The following is a 17,140-nucleotide window of genomic DNA, read 5'->3' as shown; positions in this document are numbered from 1 at the left end:
TCACCTTGTCCTTTTATGGTCCAATATTCCATTCAAGAGTAGTATTTCCAGTCTGTTCATTTTTTGTTGTTAATTACTGGAATTGTTTGCAATTGATGATTCATTTCAAAGATGTTCTAAAATCTTATACACTGTTCCATAGATGAGGGATTTTGGGAAAAAAAAAACCAACAACCGAAAAACAACCTTCGCAGAAATTTTTGTCTCTTAACCAGAGCAAATGCAACATTTGCTACCATTTACTTCCTTTTTCAAACAAAAGCACATGTGATAAGATGCAGACTTATAGTTTTGCTTTCAGATCAGTCTCCTGTGACCTTGCACAGTTTTCTGTTAAGGTGCTCCCCTTCCCTCCCTGAAATTCTGGGTGCACCAGCTGATGGTCAGGGTAGGGCTTCTGTCAACATGTCTGAGCCGTTGCCAGAGAGCTGTCCTGGGGTGTTTGGGGCTTGTATTTTAACTGACGTGTCCCCTCGTATGGCTTAACACCTCCTATCATGTTGCCATTCCGGTTTTGCATAACGTGTATGTGTTACCTTCTCCAGCTATTGATGTGGAAGAAAAAATAGTCAGGCTTTGAGCCAGACTGCATACCGTGGATACCATAAAGACTGAGACCCCTGAACAGGGCTATTTCAGTGCACCCTGCAGTTCTTAGCTCATTAGGGTGAGATATTTTGTTGTGTTTGTCGTGTAGTCTTTACTGAGAAGACACTCTGTGACATAGTCTCTTCTTTTCCCATCATCGTTTTCCAAAATGGAGCAAGAACAAGCAAAAAGGCAGCTGCTGTAGTCTGGGGTCAGAAGGGTTGTGAAAGTGAATCCTCTTTATGCTCTAATAAAAGTGAGGCAATAAAATATTACTGCTCTTCATTTGAGAGCTAGAAATGGAGGCTAGGAAATTTTAGTTTTAATTTTATCTGAGAAGCTTGGTTTTCATGGGTGAAAATCTGCTGGATTTTTCCTTCCCATTTTGGTGGGTATTTACTGATTTCCTACTGTTTCTTTTAAATGAAATGCTAGTTGTATTTCTTTTAATGTGCTAGAGCACCACATAAGTAAGTATTAGAATATTACTTTTAAAACTTATTGTGGGTTTTTTTTACCTCCCTCACAAAATGTTATTTGAATCTTTTTTTTTTTTTTTCTCCTTTCTTCCCTTCTTCTTCTAGATCATTCCATATGTTGGGACAATAGTTGGTGGCCTTGTTCCTGGACAGCTGATCGTGATACATGGGACTGTTCCTGATGATGCAGACAGGTAGTGGCTACGGTGTCACTTTTTGCAGTGGCATCATGTGAACAAGAATGTAATGGATAAAATGTCCCAGGGGTCCTACTTATGATGGCACACAAAGGCTTGATCTAAATCCTTGTGATAGCATCAGAGTGAATACAGGCTTAAGTGGTTAATGAAAGCTTTGTGATGAGAAGTGGAGGATGAACTGATATTTTGCTTTCTGCTGATCTTCTCTCTTTTGGCTTTGCCTGCTTTGGCAATTTTTTTCCCCTGTCGTAGCATACGTCTGCTTGTCTAAAGAGGTTATCCGAGACTAACAAAATTGATAACTGAATGTGTTGCGTGAAGGAATTAACTTTAAACTGGGATAAGGAGGTATGAACTAGTGCATGTGCCCAGTACGGGGGTTCTGTTCCCTGACTTTGCCCAAGGTTCATTTGGTTATTCTACTGAAGATGATGGGGGGGAAGGTGGTGAACACAGTAAGTGAGGAGCTTACGTGATATGAATGATGACCATTAAATAAATACTTAAATATTTTAATTCATTGCAATAAATCATGGGAGAACCTCTCACAAATGTGTGGGAGTTGGACAAATACGTGTTTGGGTTTTTTTCCTTATCCAGCAACACTATTTGTGTCTGCCTGTTCTGAGGCTCCACAGTAAAACACAAGCGTGTCGAACTTTTAGCTGATTTCTTGACAGACTGAGCTGAATGTGGTTTGTCTTGTTTTTATGGTTAGGTTCCAGGTGGATTTACAGTGTGGCAGCAGCATAAAGCCTCGAGCTGATGTGGCGTTTCATTTCAACCCCCGCTTCAGAAGATCTGGCTGCATTGTTTGCAACACACTGGAGAGGGAAAAATGGGGCTGGGAGGAGATCACTTACAAGACGCCCTTTCAAAAAGGGAAGTCATTTGAGATCGTCATTGTGATTTTAAAGGATAAATTTCAAGTGAGTCTGGGTCAATTCTTTATCTGTAGCCAGTTGTCAGGCCAATAAAAGAGAGGTATTTTGTATACTTCCAATAAATAGTTGGAAGTCTTGGTTTCTCTGTTACCTAGGTATAGTCTAACTACAGAAAAGTTTAGAAGCTTTTCTTTTATAAAGGGCGCTAAGGAAATCAGACCTTTAATTTTGTATTGCTTGCCTCTAAGTTGGATGAGTAGGCAAGTAACTTTCTGCCGTGGCTAATGGCTACTCCACACTTCCCTTCTTATGTGCAAAGGGCTGACCTTAGGATAAACCAGTTTTGTGACTGGTGTGGGACCGTCCTCTTGGAGGAAACACGTGAGGTGTGTTTGTCTTGCTCTATTAGACTACAATAATAGATTCTATTAGATTGGTAATAGCAACATTGGTAAATGATCAGGTGATAGAAACAAAAGGTGTGAAATGCGAATTTTAGTGTAGGCAAATAAATCTCCCTCATAGCGATGGAAAGAGAGACTGGATCATGGATGAGCTGAAATTTCTAGGACACTCTGAAATTTCTGAAATTTCTAGGACCTTGCCTGCTTCTGTACCAAACCAATGTAAAAAAGAGATACACGCATACAATTTGATACACAGCTGGTGTAATGTATGTTTAATACAAATTTCCTATTTTGTTTCCTGTCTCTTTAGGTGGCTGTAAACAAGAAGCACTTGCTGCTCTACAACCACAGAATTGGCCTTGAAAGAATAGATACTCTTGGAATATATGGCAAAGTGCAGATCAAAACTATAGCTTTTGTTTCTAATGTAAGTTTTGTAGACAGCTGACTTGTTCGATTCCTTTTCTCTGTCTTGCTAAACTACAGAGTAGGATTTATGGTAAAAAGGAAGTAAAGAAAAGCAGCTACACAGTCTAACATCAGTAACAAGATTTTTTTCCCCTGCATTTCAACACGCGAGTCTCATGTGAGGATCTCTGTCTTCCTGTTTTAGTCTTGAGGTTGAGGGCCAAAGGGTGTCAAAGTTTACAGCTTACAAAGTTAACAGGACAGATGATATAAGAACTGATTGGATACTGGATCTAGGAATGGATTAGACTTCTCAAATATTGCAGGAGCTGCAAAATGAACTCTCAGTATTCAGTGCTTCTAAGTGACAAGTTCAGCCATGGCTGTAACTTGTTGCTTGGCTTCCAAAATGCCAAGTTCAGCCACAGCTGGAACTGCTTGTGCACATAACTCTGTTTTTCCTGCTAAAATGACTGAATTGTTGAATGAAGTGGTGAGTAGGAGCGTACGTCTATTTCTGGTGGGTGAGATGTCCTTTCTCAAAGAGTTTGTGGCTTGACTTGCACTTCGACCAAACTGCAGAGAATTTAAAGTGAAGGCAGTACTGTGCTTCCTCTCAGCTGCCAGCCCTGCTAGAGAAAGTAAACCAACAGGGAAGAGTTGAACAATGTTTTTCCCTGTGCAGAAGGAGAGATCCTTCTGCTCTGGAAGGGTGAGACTTTTAGAGCAGAAATGGAAGTTGATAAATTCCAGGGAGATACAGAAGGTGAATGCCTTTTCCTTTTCTTCCTGCCACTCACTAAGGCAGCCTACCTACTTCTGTGTAATATTCTGGGTCTCTTCTGCCCCATCCTTACTACATGGTGGGCAAAGCTTGGGTCTTTTGCTGCCAAACATCAGGTCTAACTCAGGTCAGCAGACTAATAACTGTGTTGACAGAAGGTAGAGATTTGGGCCTGAACAAAATGGGGTCTAAGCTCTAAAGGTATGTTTATTCACTGATCATTTGCAAAGCCTATGTACAGACTTTTAAGGGGCCCATCACTTGGCCTTGGGCACGATGCCAGAATAATGTTACTTCAAAGCTGTCTGAGTCCTGGTCTTGGAGGACTGACACCGAAAAGAGCTTGGGGGCAAGCAGGTGCTGTAGGTTGGTTTCTGTCCCAAGCACAAAACAAAACAGTCGCTTTAGTCTGTGGCTGCTAATGCAGTATCCTTTGGGGAAGAAAGGAGTGGAGAAGGGCGATTGTTTCCTTTTTGTCTTTGCTTCTGATATACTCTTCTGAGGAGGAAGAGGGAGACTTGTATTGAAATAAATAAGCTGAAGGCACAGTCTGCCAGGGCTGGGCTGGAACTCTATCTCTGCATGGCCATGTTGTTCATCTGTCCTTCCCATGAGAAGGAATAGGGATGCAGGGGACTGCTTAGAATCCCAATGCTCCCTGCATGGACCTGCCTTGCTGGTGTTCCTACCCCAGTGAGGAAAGCTTAGTGGGTCCCCTCAGATGCTAAGGGGTTAACAGTGCCCTGACTATTAAATAAAGATTGAAACTGTACTGAGATGGTCTTTAGAAATCTTGACTTGGCTTCAGCAATTAATCTTCAGCACTTTTGCTTCGTTTGTAGGGGTTTAGCTGTCTTTTTCTTTACCATAGCCCTAGATTTCCATGTTAACAGTTCACCCCAAGCAGCACAGATTCTTACATGGTTCTAAACCAACTTTAAGTTAAAATTCTGTGATGTTAGCAGTGACATCTAAATATCTCTCTCTCTGCAGTCTTTACAAGGCTCTCAGCCATCATCTCTAGGAGTAACAAAGATAAACACAGAAAATGTATGTATGTTTGTAAAAGATTGTATGACTCTCCCTGTTGTCTGATAAGCCAGTTAATGTTGTTTGTTTTCTCTTGCAGGGGAAAATGCCAGAGGGTTCACAATTTGTAAGTGTCTTGTGTAGACTTGTGGCAAATGTGAAGAGTAAAAAAAAAACGAAATAAAAACATCTTGGTTATTCATGAAAAAACATGCACAGGACAAGGGAGTCGGGAATCTGCTGGGAGATAATCATCAGTGAGATTTTGTAGTGAGCAATCCTCTTTGCTGCTGCTAGTAAAAGTGAGGCTGTTTGTTAACTCATTTAGAAAACCCAAAAGATAAACACAGCGTCCACAGCCATAAACAGAGAAATAAAAAGTGAGGTACCTGAAGTTTTACAGGACCAAATCCCATTAAAAGCTTTTTTCAAATAAGCATACTTAGTTTTCTCCGCCTTAGGGAATACCTGCAAAACAAAAGTATTCTGCAGTCATATTACAGCAAACAGCCTTACGTTAATGTGCCTATCTCAGAACCTGTCTGGCTACATCTTTCCCTTGCTGACAGGTCCCTGCTTACCCTGCATACACTTCAGGCGGCTGGATGCCTTAGGGTTGGAACTTGCACCCAGCTAGCGTGGAGCACAGACAGAGTGAGTGCTCATCTTTTTGCAAAAAGCTGTACAGGTGGACAGTATGCAGACTGGAGTAAGGACCACACTCAAGCTGAAAAGAGGTTGGAAGCCAGGAATTTAGACAAATAGAATTTGTGGAGAAAGTGAAGTTGCAGTGAGTGCCATGATTTTAGTTGCCTTGTCACTTGACAGTCTGCTTTCTTCAGTCTTCTTTTCAAAACCAAATAACATGCAATATTGTCATTTGCAAGTGGTGGACTTCAACAAAAAAATAAAGGCGAAGTACTTCTCCCATTCACTCCTTTTCCCTGATCAAAATAACTTCTACCACCACGAAAAAGAAAGGCAAATAAAATACTTGCACTGTCTATCATTATGAACTGGTGCCAGGAGGACAGAATACTCAGTGACCATACTTCCAGTACTCAGGCAGGCTGAACACACCTAGCATGAGTCTTATTCTTTAAAGCGCAGCTGAAGCTTTCAGAGGGGAGAGGTCGGGATGTCTGTATCTGTATTATGTGATACAAATTTAAATTAGCGCAGGGAGTTTTGTGCTTACTTTTTTTTTTTTTCCTTTTCCCCCTCCTTCCATCATTAGTGGTGGCAGAAGTAGTTGTAAATAATGTTTATTTTGAACCCAAGGTGGCAATCCAAAGAAAACCCCAACACATTGATACAGTCATCTCAGTGTAACTTTGCCACTATCGTAGTAGTATCCCAGAACATGTTGGTAGGAATAACTTTAGCTATAAGTGCAGATTCACAATTGTAGGCCAAATTTCTTCCTGCCATAGTAAAGCTCAGCTTGTATAGTGAAAAAAGTAAGTCACAATCAAAATTTTTACTGGTGGTGTACTTCCAGGGAGTTCCTTACGTTGCGAAACTTGATACTGCACTTAGTCCAGGACGCACAGTTGCCATTAAAGGAGAAGTGAATAAAAACCCAAAAAGGTAAGTGTTACTGAATTTTTCTGCTATTTAACTGAGCTACTCTTGAGAATGAGTAGGCTTTTCCGTTGCCTCAGTATATCCTTACTCACTTGCAACTTTGTATCTGGAATCATCTGAGACTATAGTGCAGTTTTCTCAGGAACCTGCAGGATACTGCTTTAGGGAGGACTTAAAAGAGCAGCGCCATTGTGAAAAGTGAAAAGTGAAGGTAAAACCTACTAGATCTGCATCATTCACAAGATTGTGTGTCTGTTCGGGGTGTCCATTGTGCGAGGCATGTGAGCACACGTATCGTACAAAGGCGGCTTTTATTCTAAAGAGATCCAAGAGGAAGGGAACTGGCAGACGTAGATGGAAACTGAGTGAGTTAGATGAGTTGTTGGTGTGCTCACATGCTGCATGTTACAGTGTTTCTCTGAGTACTTCTCAGATGGCCTCCTCGAGGACTGTGTAAGCATGAAGGTGCCTAACTGACAACAACTGAGTGATGAAGGCTGGTAGGGGAGTATGAGCTATACTTCTGATAGCAAATTGGGAACAATGGGTTGCAAAGAAGACATTTTCCCAACATGACTTAAAGGGGTGGGGGGGGGAAGGGGAGTGCAACATGGTCAAAATGGAGCTGAGGAAATGTCTGTGCTTCAGCATGCCCTTTGCTTGAAGGGTGGTTTTGGCTCTGCCGAAACATGCCTAAAAATGAAGCAATTAGTGCAAATGATGAGAAGCGTGCTTTTTACACTGTGTGTACTCCTGCTTCCTCAGAGCTCATACGTTCCCTGCAGCTGAACAGCACTCAGAGTTCATATTAGTACTGGAACCCAAGGTCTAGAAATCGCATCAACAAAGTTTGAATGGACTGTAAACTGGAGAGCATAATTAATACTTAGTACCATTTCTTTTGCTTCTTTTGGCTTAAAAAGCTTATTACCACATTTTAAGTGCTGAATGTACTGCTTAGAAGTGTGAAGAGGCTTTTGGGTGTTAGTTAAAGCATTGCAGCTTGTCTGCTCTTTGTGCTTTTAAATGTATAGATTTTTATAGAGTTTGTAAGTAAGTTATTTAATGTCTTTCTCTCAGTCCACACAGTTGTAGATGTTCCTTCTCGGTGAAAAAGAGGACTTCATGGCTTAGAAGTGTGGCTGTTGCTATGTTTTGTATCTGCGCTAAGCAATTCTGGGCTTCTCAAAGGAGAGAAATAACCTGGCAGCTGGAGCTAATTTGAGGGGAGGAATATTTCTTCTTCAAATGCAGTGAGGTCTTTGCCACAGGTTGAAGCATTCATTTGAATTTGGATGACTCTTCCCTCTTCTCCAGAGCTCCTGTTTAGGAACCCTGTGTTGTGGACAGGTCTGAGATTGCAGAGTATTCATTCAGCCTCGGCAGAGCTACGCTGCCTACAAAGTAACACTTTGTATGCATGGTATCCCACCAATCTTAAATGTATGGAGAGAATCTCAAACTTTTCCTTAGAGTCTAACCAGTTTGTTGGCAGAAAGAATATAATGTTTTCGGGTAAAAGAAAGCCTCCTACTCTCCACTGCCTGGGTTAAGAGAAAGAGATGGTGGAGCAAGTAGCACTGCATGTTTCTGTGAGAACACTGTCTCCTAGTGCTGTAGGGGAGCAGCGCTTGGCCCAATACCTCCTTGTTGAGACATGAACAGAAAGCCGTGAGTGATGAATCAGATCTGGTAGGGTCATGTGCTACGTTTGCTGCCTCCAGCAAAGGTTTCTGTGCGAAGGAGACAAATGCATGTTAACTGCCTGCTTGGTTCTTCAGGTGAATCACAACCCTGGCTCCAGAACAGTTTGGAGTATTGGCTAAGGGCTTGGAAAGTAGCATAGACTACTGCATCATGTTTGTAAACCCTTTTGTATAGTAAACTTATAAAAAATATCTTCCAGCTTCGTCATAAATCTGAAACCAAATGACTCAAAGGACATTGCATTACATCTGCATCCCCGAGTGAAAAATAAAGTTTTTGTAAGAAACTCATACCTTCATGACAGCTGGGGAGAAGAAGAAAAGGAAGTTGACAACTTCCCTTTCAGTCCAGGGATGTACTTTGAGGTAAGATTAACTGAAACATTGCATCAGACTGGTAATACTGCCAACAGGACTAGCAGTGGTGCTTAAATGTCATGTGACTAATACAGATTTAAATAAAACTGCCATTCCTGCATTTCAATGTCTTGAGAATATTTAGGATTAAATGGGAGCATAGGGAGCAGAGATTTGACTTGGTTGTAATGACAGTTTTCTTTTTAAATAGTTGCAAGAATTCAGCCTGTGCTCAGAATGAATTTTAATTGAATTGAGTTGGACTCGATGATCCTTATGGGTCCCTTCCAACTTGAGTTACTCTGTGATTCTATGAATTTTATTGAAATTCCACTTTTTTGAATGTTTCTTTTGCATGAAACATTCTGTGTAACAGGAGCAGGGTTTGCCCAAGTCTAGGCTAGATCATCAGGTTGTTTTTCATGTCTTACCTGAGCTTAAAACTTAACTGTTTCTCTTCTTCGTTTTCAGCTGATCATTTTCTGTGAAGCCCACCAGTTCAAAGTTGCTGTTAATGGTGTTCACATGCTGGATTACAAGCATCGTTTTAAACAACTTGAAAAGATCAATGTAGTGGAAGTCACGGGAGATATTAAATTGTTAGATGTGAGGAGTGGGTAGTTCTTTTCAATCAGTACTAAAAGAATTAAACCTCTTCTAATGACAGTGCCTCCTTGTCAAGTACAAACAGGTGCTGACTCGTGCTGAGCCTGCCTTTATCTATCTAGGCTTCTGTGTCTGCCTCTCTGACTTAGGTGAGTACCAGAATTGCTAACTGTGAGATTAAATCCTCCTCTAGTTTACAGTATCCTGGCAAGCTAAATAAGTGTTTGCTCAAATGAATCTCCTGTATTACTTAACCTAGCAATATGAAAGTGCTGCATCATTCTCTGTGTAACAATTGCACTCGGTATGTTTAAGTTAAACTACTACTCAGCATTCCTTGATAGCACACTTCAATATTGTGAAGTAGAAACAAGACTGAAATAGGATCTGAAGATACCGTTATCCACCCCAAAAAGGGACATTGACAAGTCATTTAAAACAGAATTATGAAATACACACTTCTGCTTCTTAGTTTATATTGGCAACTGTAACCTTTATAGTGAGGCTGGATTAAGCAAACAGTTGACCCATCAGTTCGAGCAAAAGGCAAAGAGGAATTCGATCTTACTTCTTAGCCTGCTGCTGCAGCAGTACCTTTTCTGACGCTCATGGTTATGTCACCTCCTGCTTATAAGTGGCTTAAATCAAACATACAGCAGCATTTCTATCTTCTAGTTTTCTGAAGTGAAACAAATGAAAATGATTTAGCTGGTTCCAGTTTTGTGAACTTTTGAAAGTTTGTTTGATCTGAAATTGCTCCTGAGTTGATTGCTCAGGGACTGAAGTAGATGTTTGTGTTTTTAATTTCTTAAAGATCTGTGAACCCAGGTGCTCCAGCAAGGGCTTCAGCTGAGACTCGGATACCCATCAGTGGAATAGAGAATGAATCCTTTTTCAGTCTTGTATTACAGTATTATCTATCTGAAACAAACTCTCCCTATTCAGTCAGTTTTCTGCACAAATGTCAGTCTTAATTTTTATCCTTTTTTTAAAAATAAGTTGCTACTGGCTATCAATACAGGCCTGAGGGATGTTCCTATTTATCTTAACAGCTGCAAAAAGAGTGAAGCAATTTCAAGAGTAAGATGTACCCTAAAAGATTGTTTAAGATAAATTACCAGATTTAATGTAGAAAAAGCATAAATAAAAACATTTATGAACTCTGCTTTTCTTCAAGGTAGCTAAGTAGCTATGATCCCTTTTTGGTGTATATTTTGTCTTGCTTCGCTTGTTATCTTACCAGTATCTCCAAGGTGGCATGGTGTTCCTGACTGGAGGACCATTTCCACATCAAAGAGTTACGTGATCCACAGACCAGTCATCCTGAGTAGGCCTCGGCTGTGCTGGTGTGGCCTTCAGGACAGTGTTGTGCTGTACGTGCCCCTTGGCTGCAGGATAAACTGAGCTGGCTGATTGTAATGGAGGAGCTGGTAGGCAGCTCCCACTCAGTAACAGCAATTACACCACTTGTGTGTCCTTGCCTTTAAGAGTTCAGCAGGAAGTTCTCATGCGAACATTCTTTTTGGTTGACAACAGATATGATTAATAGTTGTTTTAAGAACATGCTGTAAGAGCACGATGGGGTAACCTTTCTGCAGACAGGATCTGCATGGCATGCTGCACCCTGAACAGACGCCCATTCCCAGCACCCGATGGGATGTAAGATTATCCTCTTTATAGTGTTAGTTCTAACCAGTTGCATTTTAAACCCTACTTTACACTGCTAGTAAGAAAGGCACTCAAACTCTGTAATGAACCAGCACCTCCTGGTGCAAAACAGGTGGTGAGTTTTTTGGTAAATTCATTAACATAGCAAGCAATTTATTCTCGCTCTTCAGATGAATAAGAAGCTAATCAGTGGCAGTCTTTAAAGACAAAAAATCAGCTTGTGCTCCTATATGAATCCTAGTGTCTTGTAACTTCCTTTTCAGTATCTTCAGTGGGTTCACTTTTTACTTCCCTAAAAATGACAGAAAAGCAGATTCTCAGGATTGCAATGCATGGATCCAGTGAGCGCCATGCTTACCTTGTAACATGACAGCCCCTCCACAGGGACAGTAACTGCATACCCTAAGCACAGTGGAATTCAGTGGGTCACACTGTCTGTGCCCAGCTATCAGCATTTGTCTAGAGCTTGCCTTAGTTTCCCACTGCTAAGAAAAGAGCAGTTAAGGAAAATTCATACGATCCATCCAGAAACGATAAAGCCAGATTCTTACAAATATTTTATTAAAAAGTTAAGATCTTAGCTCTGATAAAAATTAGTATGCAGTTTGCCTGTAACACTTGCATATGGGAAGCTAACACATATGCACATATGCTTGTTTGAAAACAAAGGGAATAAACTTAGAAGTAGCTTTGGAGTGGTTCTCCCAAAATGACTTCCAGTTGTTGAATTGTCTTCTGACACTGCTGTTCAACTTCTTCACATTCATCTAGAAAAAGAAATAAAGTAAGAATTAAGTAGAATAGTGATTACAAAGCTACCCTAGGAAGGCTTCATCGCTTGTCAAGAACTGTCTTCAAACACCGGGTATGAAATAAATATTCAAAAATATTTTGGCACTGACTCAACTTAGGCAAATTATTTCTACTGTAACACTGATCTAAAACATGCAACTGGTGAGATGTGCACAGGCTATAATACTGAATAAACTACCGTAATTTAACTGAACTTTAGGAGTGTGTTGGATATAACCCTTTTCAGTTTGCATCCTGCACAGTTTAAGCTATGGTATACCAATTCATAAGATTTATAGCCATTATAGCAATCATCCTGTCTGAATCTTTGAAATAAGTGGCCCTTATTCTTTTTTGGTCATAGGCCAGTTGTCTGCCTTCACTAAGGACACTTTAGAACATTACCTTCCATGAGCTCGGCTAAGAACGGAATAGATTCTGGTAGCAGGACCAGGTAGTTCTCCTTCAGTTTTTGTGCAACTTCCAGCAAAGCAAGCAGAGCAGCAAATCGGACCTAAAAGAAAACAATAATCTTTGTAAGGCAACAAACATTACAGTATAGTTCCCTGTTTTCTCCCCCCCTCCTTCTTTCTGTATAAGTTTGTAAACTAGCTTTCCCTACTGAAGGGAACTAGTTTTAAGCTAATATAAATCTCAACATCTGGGTTAAGATAATGTCAAAGGAAAAACAGGTTGCAAGAAGCAGGTATGTTGCTGAAAGTTATTTGATATAATGGTCCTTAACTTCCCGTTACAATGCCACTCTGTTCCACTGTATCAGAAGGACTTAGCTCAGTACAATGAAAACGCAAGTACTCCCCCTGAATACGTATAACCTGTCAAATAGGAGAGTCTTGACAAAACTCTGTAGGTCTGAAGGTTGATGAATAACTGTCTTCCAGTTCCCCCTCTAAAGTGCCCCTTTCATCATACACAAACAGGTTAGTGCTTATTCCAACAGCTTCCAATCTTTAAAAAATCCCAAATCACATCGTACGGAAGACATCCACATGTGGAATACTGACTGCTTACAGTAAGAGCAGAAGTAGTAGCACAGTACAATACCAGTATTTTAATTTAAGCTAGTATTTCAGCAATGATTTGGCTAATCCATTTCTGGTTTTTGGGCACTGTTCCCATTTTCTAAGGCAACAAAGAAAACCAGTTCAAATTCTGATAGCTCCCAACCTTAGGAGAGGTGTGCCTCATTTTCAGCAGGATGTGGTAGTTCAGTGGTTTCCAAAGAGAATCATCTGCCATTGCTACTGAAAACTGAGCTATGCAGGGTATCAGGTGCGCTGTCACTCTTTCCTGGAACTTCTCATCTCCACCAAGCATATTTTCTAGCTGTGGAAGTAAAAAGCTTGTCAAACAAATCAAGACTCAGATAAACCCAGCCAAAATCACTTCTTCTAGCTTTGGTTTTCAGGTACTCAGGAGTTACGTCAAAGAGCATCAGTGGGAGCGCACTGGTCTGCAAGAGCTCAACAACATGCATGAACCTTACAGAATGAAGATGTTTAGAAAGAGGATAAAAAAATTAGTAATTCAGAGCCTTAGGCAAAGCAGTTAATACTGTCTGTAGCTCAAAGACAATGAATTAATTCCTTCCTTTTTGTTAAGGGAAAGCCAGACAGTTAAAAAAAATAAATCTTTCAGTCAGGGGAAAAAAAAACAGCTATGAATTATTCTTCTGTGTCTGTCAATACCTGATCGACCAGGGGCATCATCAAGGTTTCCGCTCTTTCCTTAGTCAGGAACTTCTGGGTGTCAAACAGGAAGAGCTTGTGCAGACAGTCCATGGTGAACTGCAACAGTAGACAGCTCTTTTCCGTGCTATTCTCAGAGTCAAAGAAAGCTTCATCTACATATATTAGTCAAGGAGAAGAAAAAAAAAAAATCACCAAAAAAATAGAAAATACAAAACTTCCCCAGAAGACAGAAGCATTGTTAGTTTGTGAATATAGCTAAATGATGTACCACATAGCAATTACGTACTTATCACTCAGAACAATAAAGTGGATGCAATATGTTATCTAGCTTTTAGCTAATGCTCTAGCAGGTCTGCCACTGCTGTTCACAGTCAGCTGGGGATAAAAGAGAATAGCCACAGGCTATAGGAAAAGTGCTTGACCATACCTGTAGATATAGAGAATTTCTTCAGATCACTAAAAATGGGATGGGCAAATAGTTTCCCATACAAAAAAGTAATACCTATTTTTGCCAAGAAAGCAGAGGAGCCTGAATACACTAGGTAGCATATAAGAAAAGTCAATGAATGGGGAAAAAAAAAAAAAAAAAAAAAAAGGAAAAAATACCCAAACAGAAACAAGTCACCATCTTTCCACACAATTTCATTCTCATGGAACTCACTGGGACTGACATCATTGAAAATTTTCATGTGGTCTCAACTTTGTACTGGCAGCCCAGAGCCCATGGATGAAAAATGTTCTTTGGTTCCATCAGAATAAGAAAGATGCCTTATTTATGAGAGAAAGAAGAGAGAAATGAGAAGGACGTGCTGTGAAGTAAATCCTAGAAGATTAAACTTTCAGCAATTATAATTAACCTCTTTCAGCAATTAGAGTTAGCCCACCAATGCTTCTCTGTAGTTATTAACTGAAAACTTACCAGTTTTAGAAATGTTGACCTGGTTCAGTGTCTCAGCAAATGACTTCACTAAATGACCAGCAAACAGGGTGAAGAGACCCTTCAGCTTGTCTGCAATGCAGTCTGCTATTCGGTAGAATGTCAGCAGTCTGTCTTTTAGGGTAGACTCTGTTTTGGACCAATCAAAGAGCTGAAAGTGAAAGGCAGATTAGCTCTGTCCTATGTCTGTGCACTGGAAAATACAAATATGCTGATGTAGATGAACTCTATTTAAGCTTCCTACCTTGAAGAAGAGGGGTCTGAAAGAAGCCTCCGAAAGTTTCATAACCATACTTATTAGACAATCAATAACGTAAGCCTCTGTCTTACCAACTTCCTCCAAATCATCCTAGAAAAATTAAAAAACATAATTCCAAGTTTGAAATGTAAGAATTTCAGTTTTCAAAGCACATTTTGTCTGTTTCAGACTAAATACCTAACCATAATGTTTTCTACCCCAAGAACAATCCCACAACAGAACATTTGATACCCAGAATTTCAGAGCACATATGCAATGGAAACTACTAATATTTTTTAAAACCAACAGAATCAGCAGGTAGAGGTTGAGCTGCCTCTGTTCATCCCCCTGAACAAGGCACCTGGGCATGCTCCGTTCGGAAGTCCAGGGCTTTAATGAAAAATGCCGTCAGCTCAGCCTGGTGGGAGATCAGGTGCTCCTTCTCCATACCAACAATGTGCTCCTTCAAAATGTTCATAAGGGGAGCCAGGCAGTTCTGCCAAAACAAAAGCAAAGCAATGCAAAGGCAACTGTGATACTGACAGTAACTGAGAAACATAACAAGGAAATTGGATTTTTTCTCTTCATGCATTTACTCATTAAAATACTGTTGATAAAATAAACTTTTTCCTGTTCTTTTGGGGGGCTTAAGTTAGTAGGACTCCTGAAAGGAGTTTGTCCCCCCTCCTCCTCCAATCCTGGAGATACCAGTTAAGTCTGAAAGGTTTGCACCTATGAGACAGGAGCAAAGCCTCGAAGAAAATTATGACTCAAGTTCCTAGCAGATAAATTAAGGCCTTCATGACTGTGATGATCTCTCAAGCATTCATCACCTAACAGGCTAAGGATATTAAACTGGTGCATTTCTGCCAGGTCTAACTTTCCTGAATCACCATTGCGGTACAAAAGAAAACAGATGTGTAAGGACTGTGCTGAGTTTAGCTGGGATGGAGTTGTTAGTTTTCTTCGTAGCAGCTCATATGGTACTGTGTTTTAGATTTGTGACCAAAACAATGCTGGTAACACCCTGGTGTTTCAGCTATTGCTGAACAGTGCTTCCACAGTGTTAAGACTTTGTTTCTCACTCTGCTGCCCCAGTGAGTAGACTGGTGGTGGGCAAGAGGCTGGGAAGGGATACAGCTCAGACAGCTGAACTGAATTTTGCACAGCTTATTTCTTTTTCTTTCTTTTTAATCACAGTTCAAAAGAATGAAAAAGTCCTTACCTTCCGGGTATTTGCCACTTCACTGTAACACTTTGTAACTGCAGGCAAGAGTATTCGGGGGGCAAGCCTCGTAGCTAGGATAGTTTTCAATGATGTTACGCGTAAGCTTATCTGGGAAGAAGGACCAAACTCGACCACAATCTTTTCCAAGCGGACAATCTATCAGGAAATCCAACAAAAGTTAGGCATACTTAAAACAACTCAAGAACTTATTTTACAGTAGTTGGCTGTTGCAAGTGTCAGATGGGAATTTTGCTGTTTGCACCACTTGGAGCACCTTACATTAGGATGTCTGTGTACAGAGCTTCGCTGCCTGCAGAAGACAAACACTGAAAAACTGCGCATGTCGGCAGCAGGGGGTCAGAATTACCCTACTCGAGATGTTAGATACACACATTTGATGAGATCATGGATAATACAGAATGATCCTTCAGGATTCATCTCCCTTTCCAAAGAGGCAAACTACAACCTATCAGAGGGAGGAGGAGGAGATGCTGTTATATTCAGTATCTCAGTTATCTGCATAGGAAGATGAGTAGAAGAGTAATATGTTACAAGCTTCCACATAGTTGGCACACACTCCTACTTCAGTTTCAGAAAGAAAAAAGTCATCTCTCTAGCTTCTTCTAGGAACTGGGCAGAACCAGTCCCCTTTACACATCTGTAGGAGTGAGATGGCTCACCTGCAGCAAGCAATCCAAAAGATAAGGGCTAAGGAAGTGCGGTAATGTTTCTGCAACCTTCAACAGAGCAGTGACAGCACTCAGCAAGTAAATCTCATTGGAGACCAGCTCCTTCTTATTTTTTAAAGTCTTCAACAGTGCTGGCATCAGCCTGTGAATAACCAAGCATAAATACAGAAAGGTGAAACCACTGACAATCTGGAGGCACATTTCCAATCACACAAATCCATCTGTTAAGCCCGCAGGGACAATTTTCACATGAATTTTTACATCTGTATTTGAGAAAACTCAGTATTCTGCGTTCTTCTACCGTATTTCATTTTTTTGAAGCTAATGAAGGATATTACGTTTAGAATCACAAAATCATAGAACAGTTTGGTTCAGAAGGGATCTTTATAGATCATCTAGTCCAACCCTCCTGCCAGAGGCAGGGACCAAAGCCCCACCTTTAGTTTAAAGATCTAATGACAATAAGAAACTTACATTTGTAATGAGATAAAACAGCCTTAAAAGCAACAAGTCAGATGTTTGAATTCTTCTTGAATAGGGAGAATAAAATAATGTAACATGCAGGGTTTCCAACTGTACTGGTTCTCATGTTTTTAAATGCAATCTGTTCTACAGTAAAAATACAGAATATGGTCTGACTTTTCTAAAGCCATAAAGACTGCCTCTCCATAAGGAAGTCCACTAATTATAAAACTTACAATTTCCGCACTAGCTTCTTAGTTCTATGACCAGGAAGCACCTTCGTGCACTACAAATACCTTTATTCTTATCTACACAAAACACAGACTGCCACTTGGCCTTCATCACCATTTCTTCCGTAATGCATTTTAGCATAGCTAAT

The 17,140-nt window shown here is 40.4% G+C and overlaps 2 protein-coding genes across 14 annotated transcripts in view; one reads left to right on the top strand and one right to left on the bottom strand.

Moving 5' to 3' along the window:
- LGALS8 (galectin 8) overlaps positions 1 to 17,140 on the top strand; it is a 38,394-nt gene that overhangs the window by 9,114 nt on the left and 12,140 nt on the right. For 5 of the 9 annotated variants that reach the window (XR_015707992.1, XR_015707990.1, XR_015707991.1 and 2 more), the window contains exons 3-10: positions 1,173 to 1,261; positions 1,986 to 2,196; positions 2,869 to 2,985; positions 4,744 to 4,800; positions 4,880 to 4,906; positions 6,281 to 6,369; positions 8,273 to 8,438; positions 8,901 to 9,184. Coding sequence is in view for 3 of the 9 variants with exons in the window: in XM_087773527.1 (XP_087629653.1) it covers positions 1,173 to 1,261; positions 1,986 to 2,196; positions 2,869 to 2,985; positions 4,744 to 4,800; positions 4,880 to 4,906; positions 6,281 to 6,369; positions 8,273 to 8,438; positions 8,901 to 9,050 (906 nt within the window). In the remaining 6 variants the exon portion in view is untranslated. Of the gene's footprint in view, positions 1 to 1,172; positions 1,262 to 1,985; positions 2,197 to 2,868; positions 2,986 to 4,743; positions 4,801 to 4,879; positions 4,907 to 6,280; positions 6,370 to 8,272; positions 8,439 to 8,900; positions 10,200 to 17,140 lie in introns of those variants that run through there. The other 4 variants (XM_087773527.1, XM_087773528.1, XR_015707993.1 and 1 more) reach the window with 3 other exon arrangements.
- HEATR1 (HEAT repeat containing 1) overlaps positions 10,349 to 17,140 on the bottom strand; it is a 40,535-nt gene continuing 33,743 nt past the window's right edge. For 2 of the 5 annotated variants that reach the window (XM_087773523.1, XM_087773526.1), the window contains 9 exons: positions 16,291 to 16,441; positions 15,608 to 15,766; positions 14,744 to 14,878; positions 14,389 to 14,493; positions 14,127 to 14,295; positions 13,205 to 13,359; positions 12,684 to 12,842; positions 11,901 to 12,009; positions 10,349 to 11,470 (listed from right to left, as the gene is read on the bottom strand). In XM_087773523.1, coding sequence (XP_087629649.1) covers positions 11,382 to 11,470; positions 11,901 to 12,009; positions 12,684 to 12,842; positions 13,205 to 13,359; positions 14,127 to 14,295; positions 14,389 to 14,493; positions 14,744 to 14,878; positions 15,608 to 15,766; positions 16,291 to 16,441 — 1,231 coding nt within the window. In that variant the 3' untranslated portion in view covers positions 10,349 to 11,381. Of the gene's footprint in view, positions 11,471 to 11,900; positions 12,010 to 12,683; positions 12,843 to 13,204; positions 13,360 to 13,813; positions 13,976 to 14,126; positions 14,296 to 14,388; positions 14,494 to 14,743; positions 14,879 to 15,607; positions 15,767 to 16,290; positions 16,442 to 17,140 lie in introns of those variants that run through there. The other 3 variants (XR_015707987.1, XM_087773524.1, XM_087773525.1) reach the window with 3 other exon arrangements.

This window comes from Nipponia nippon, unplaced genomic scaffold, assembly GCF_047370975.1.
Source record: "Nipponia nippon isolate SJK-2023a ecotype South Korea unplaced genomic scaffold, ASM4737097v1 scaffold_4, whole genome shotgun sequence".
Lineage (NCBI taxonomy): Eukaryota > Metazoa > Chordata > Aves > Pelecaniformes > Threskiornithidae > Nipponia > Nipponia nippon.
The sequence above is the reverse complement of the archived record's forward strand: the minus strand, read 5'-3'. Positions and strand labels throughout refer to the sequence as shown.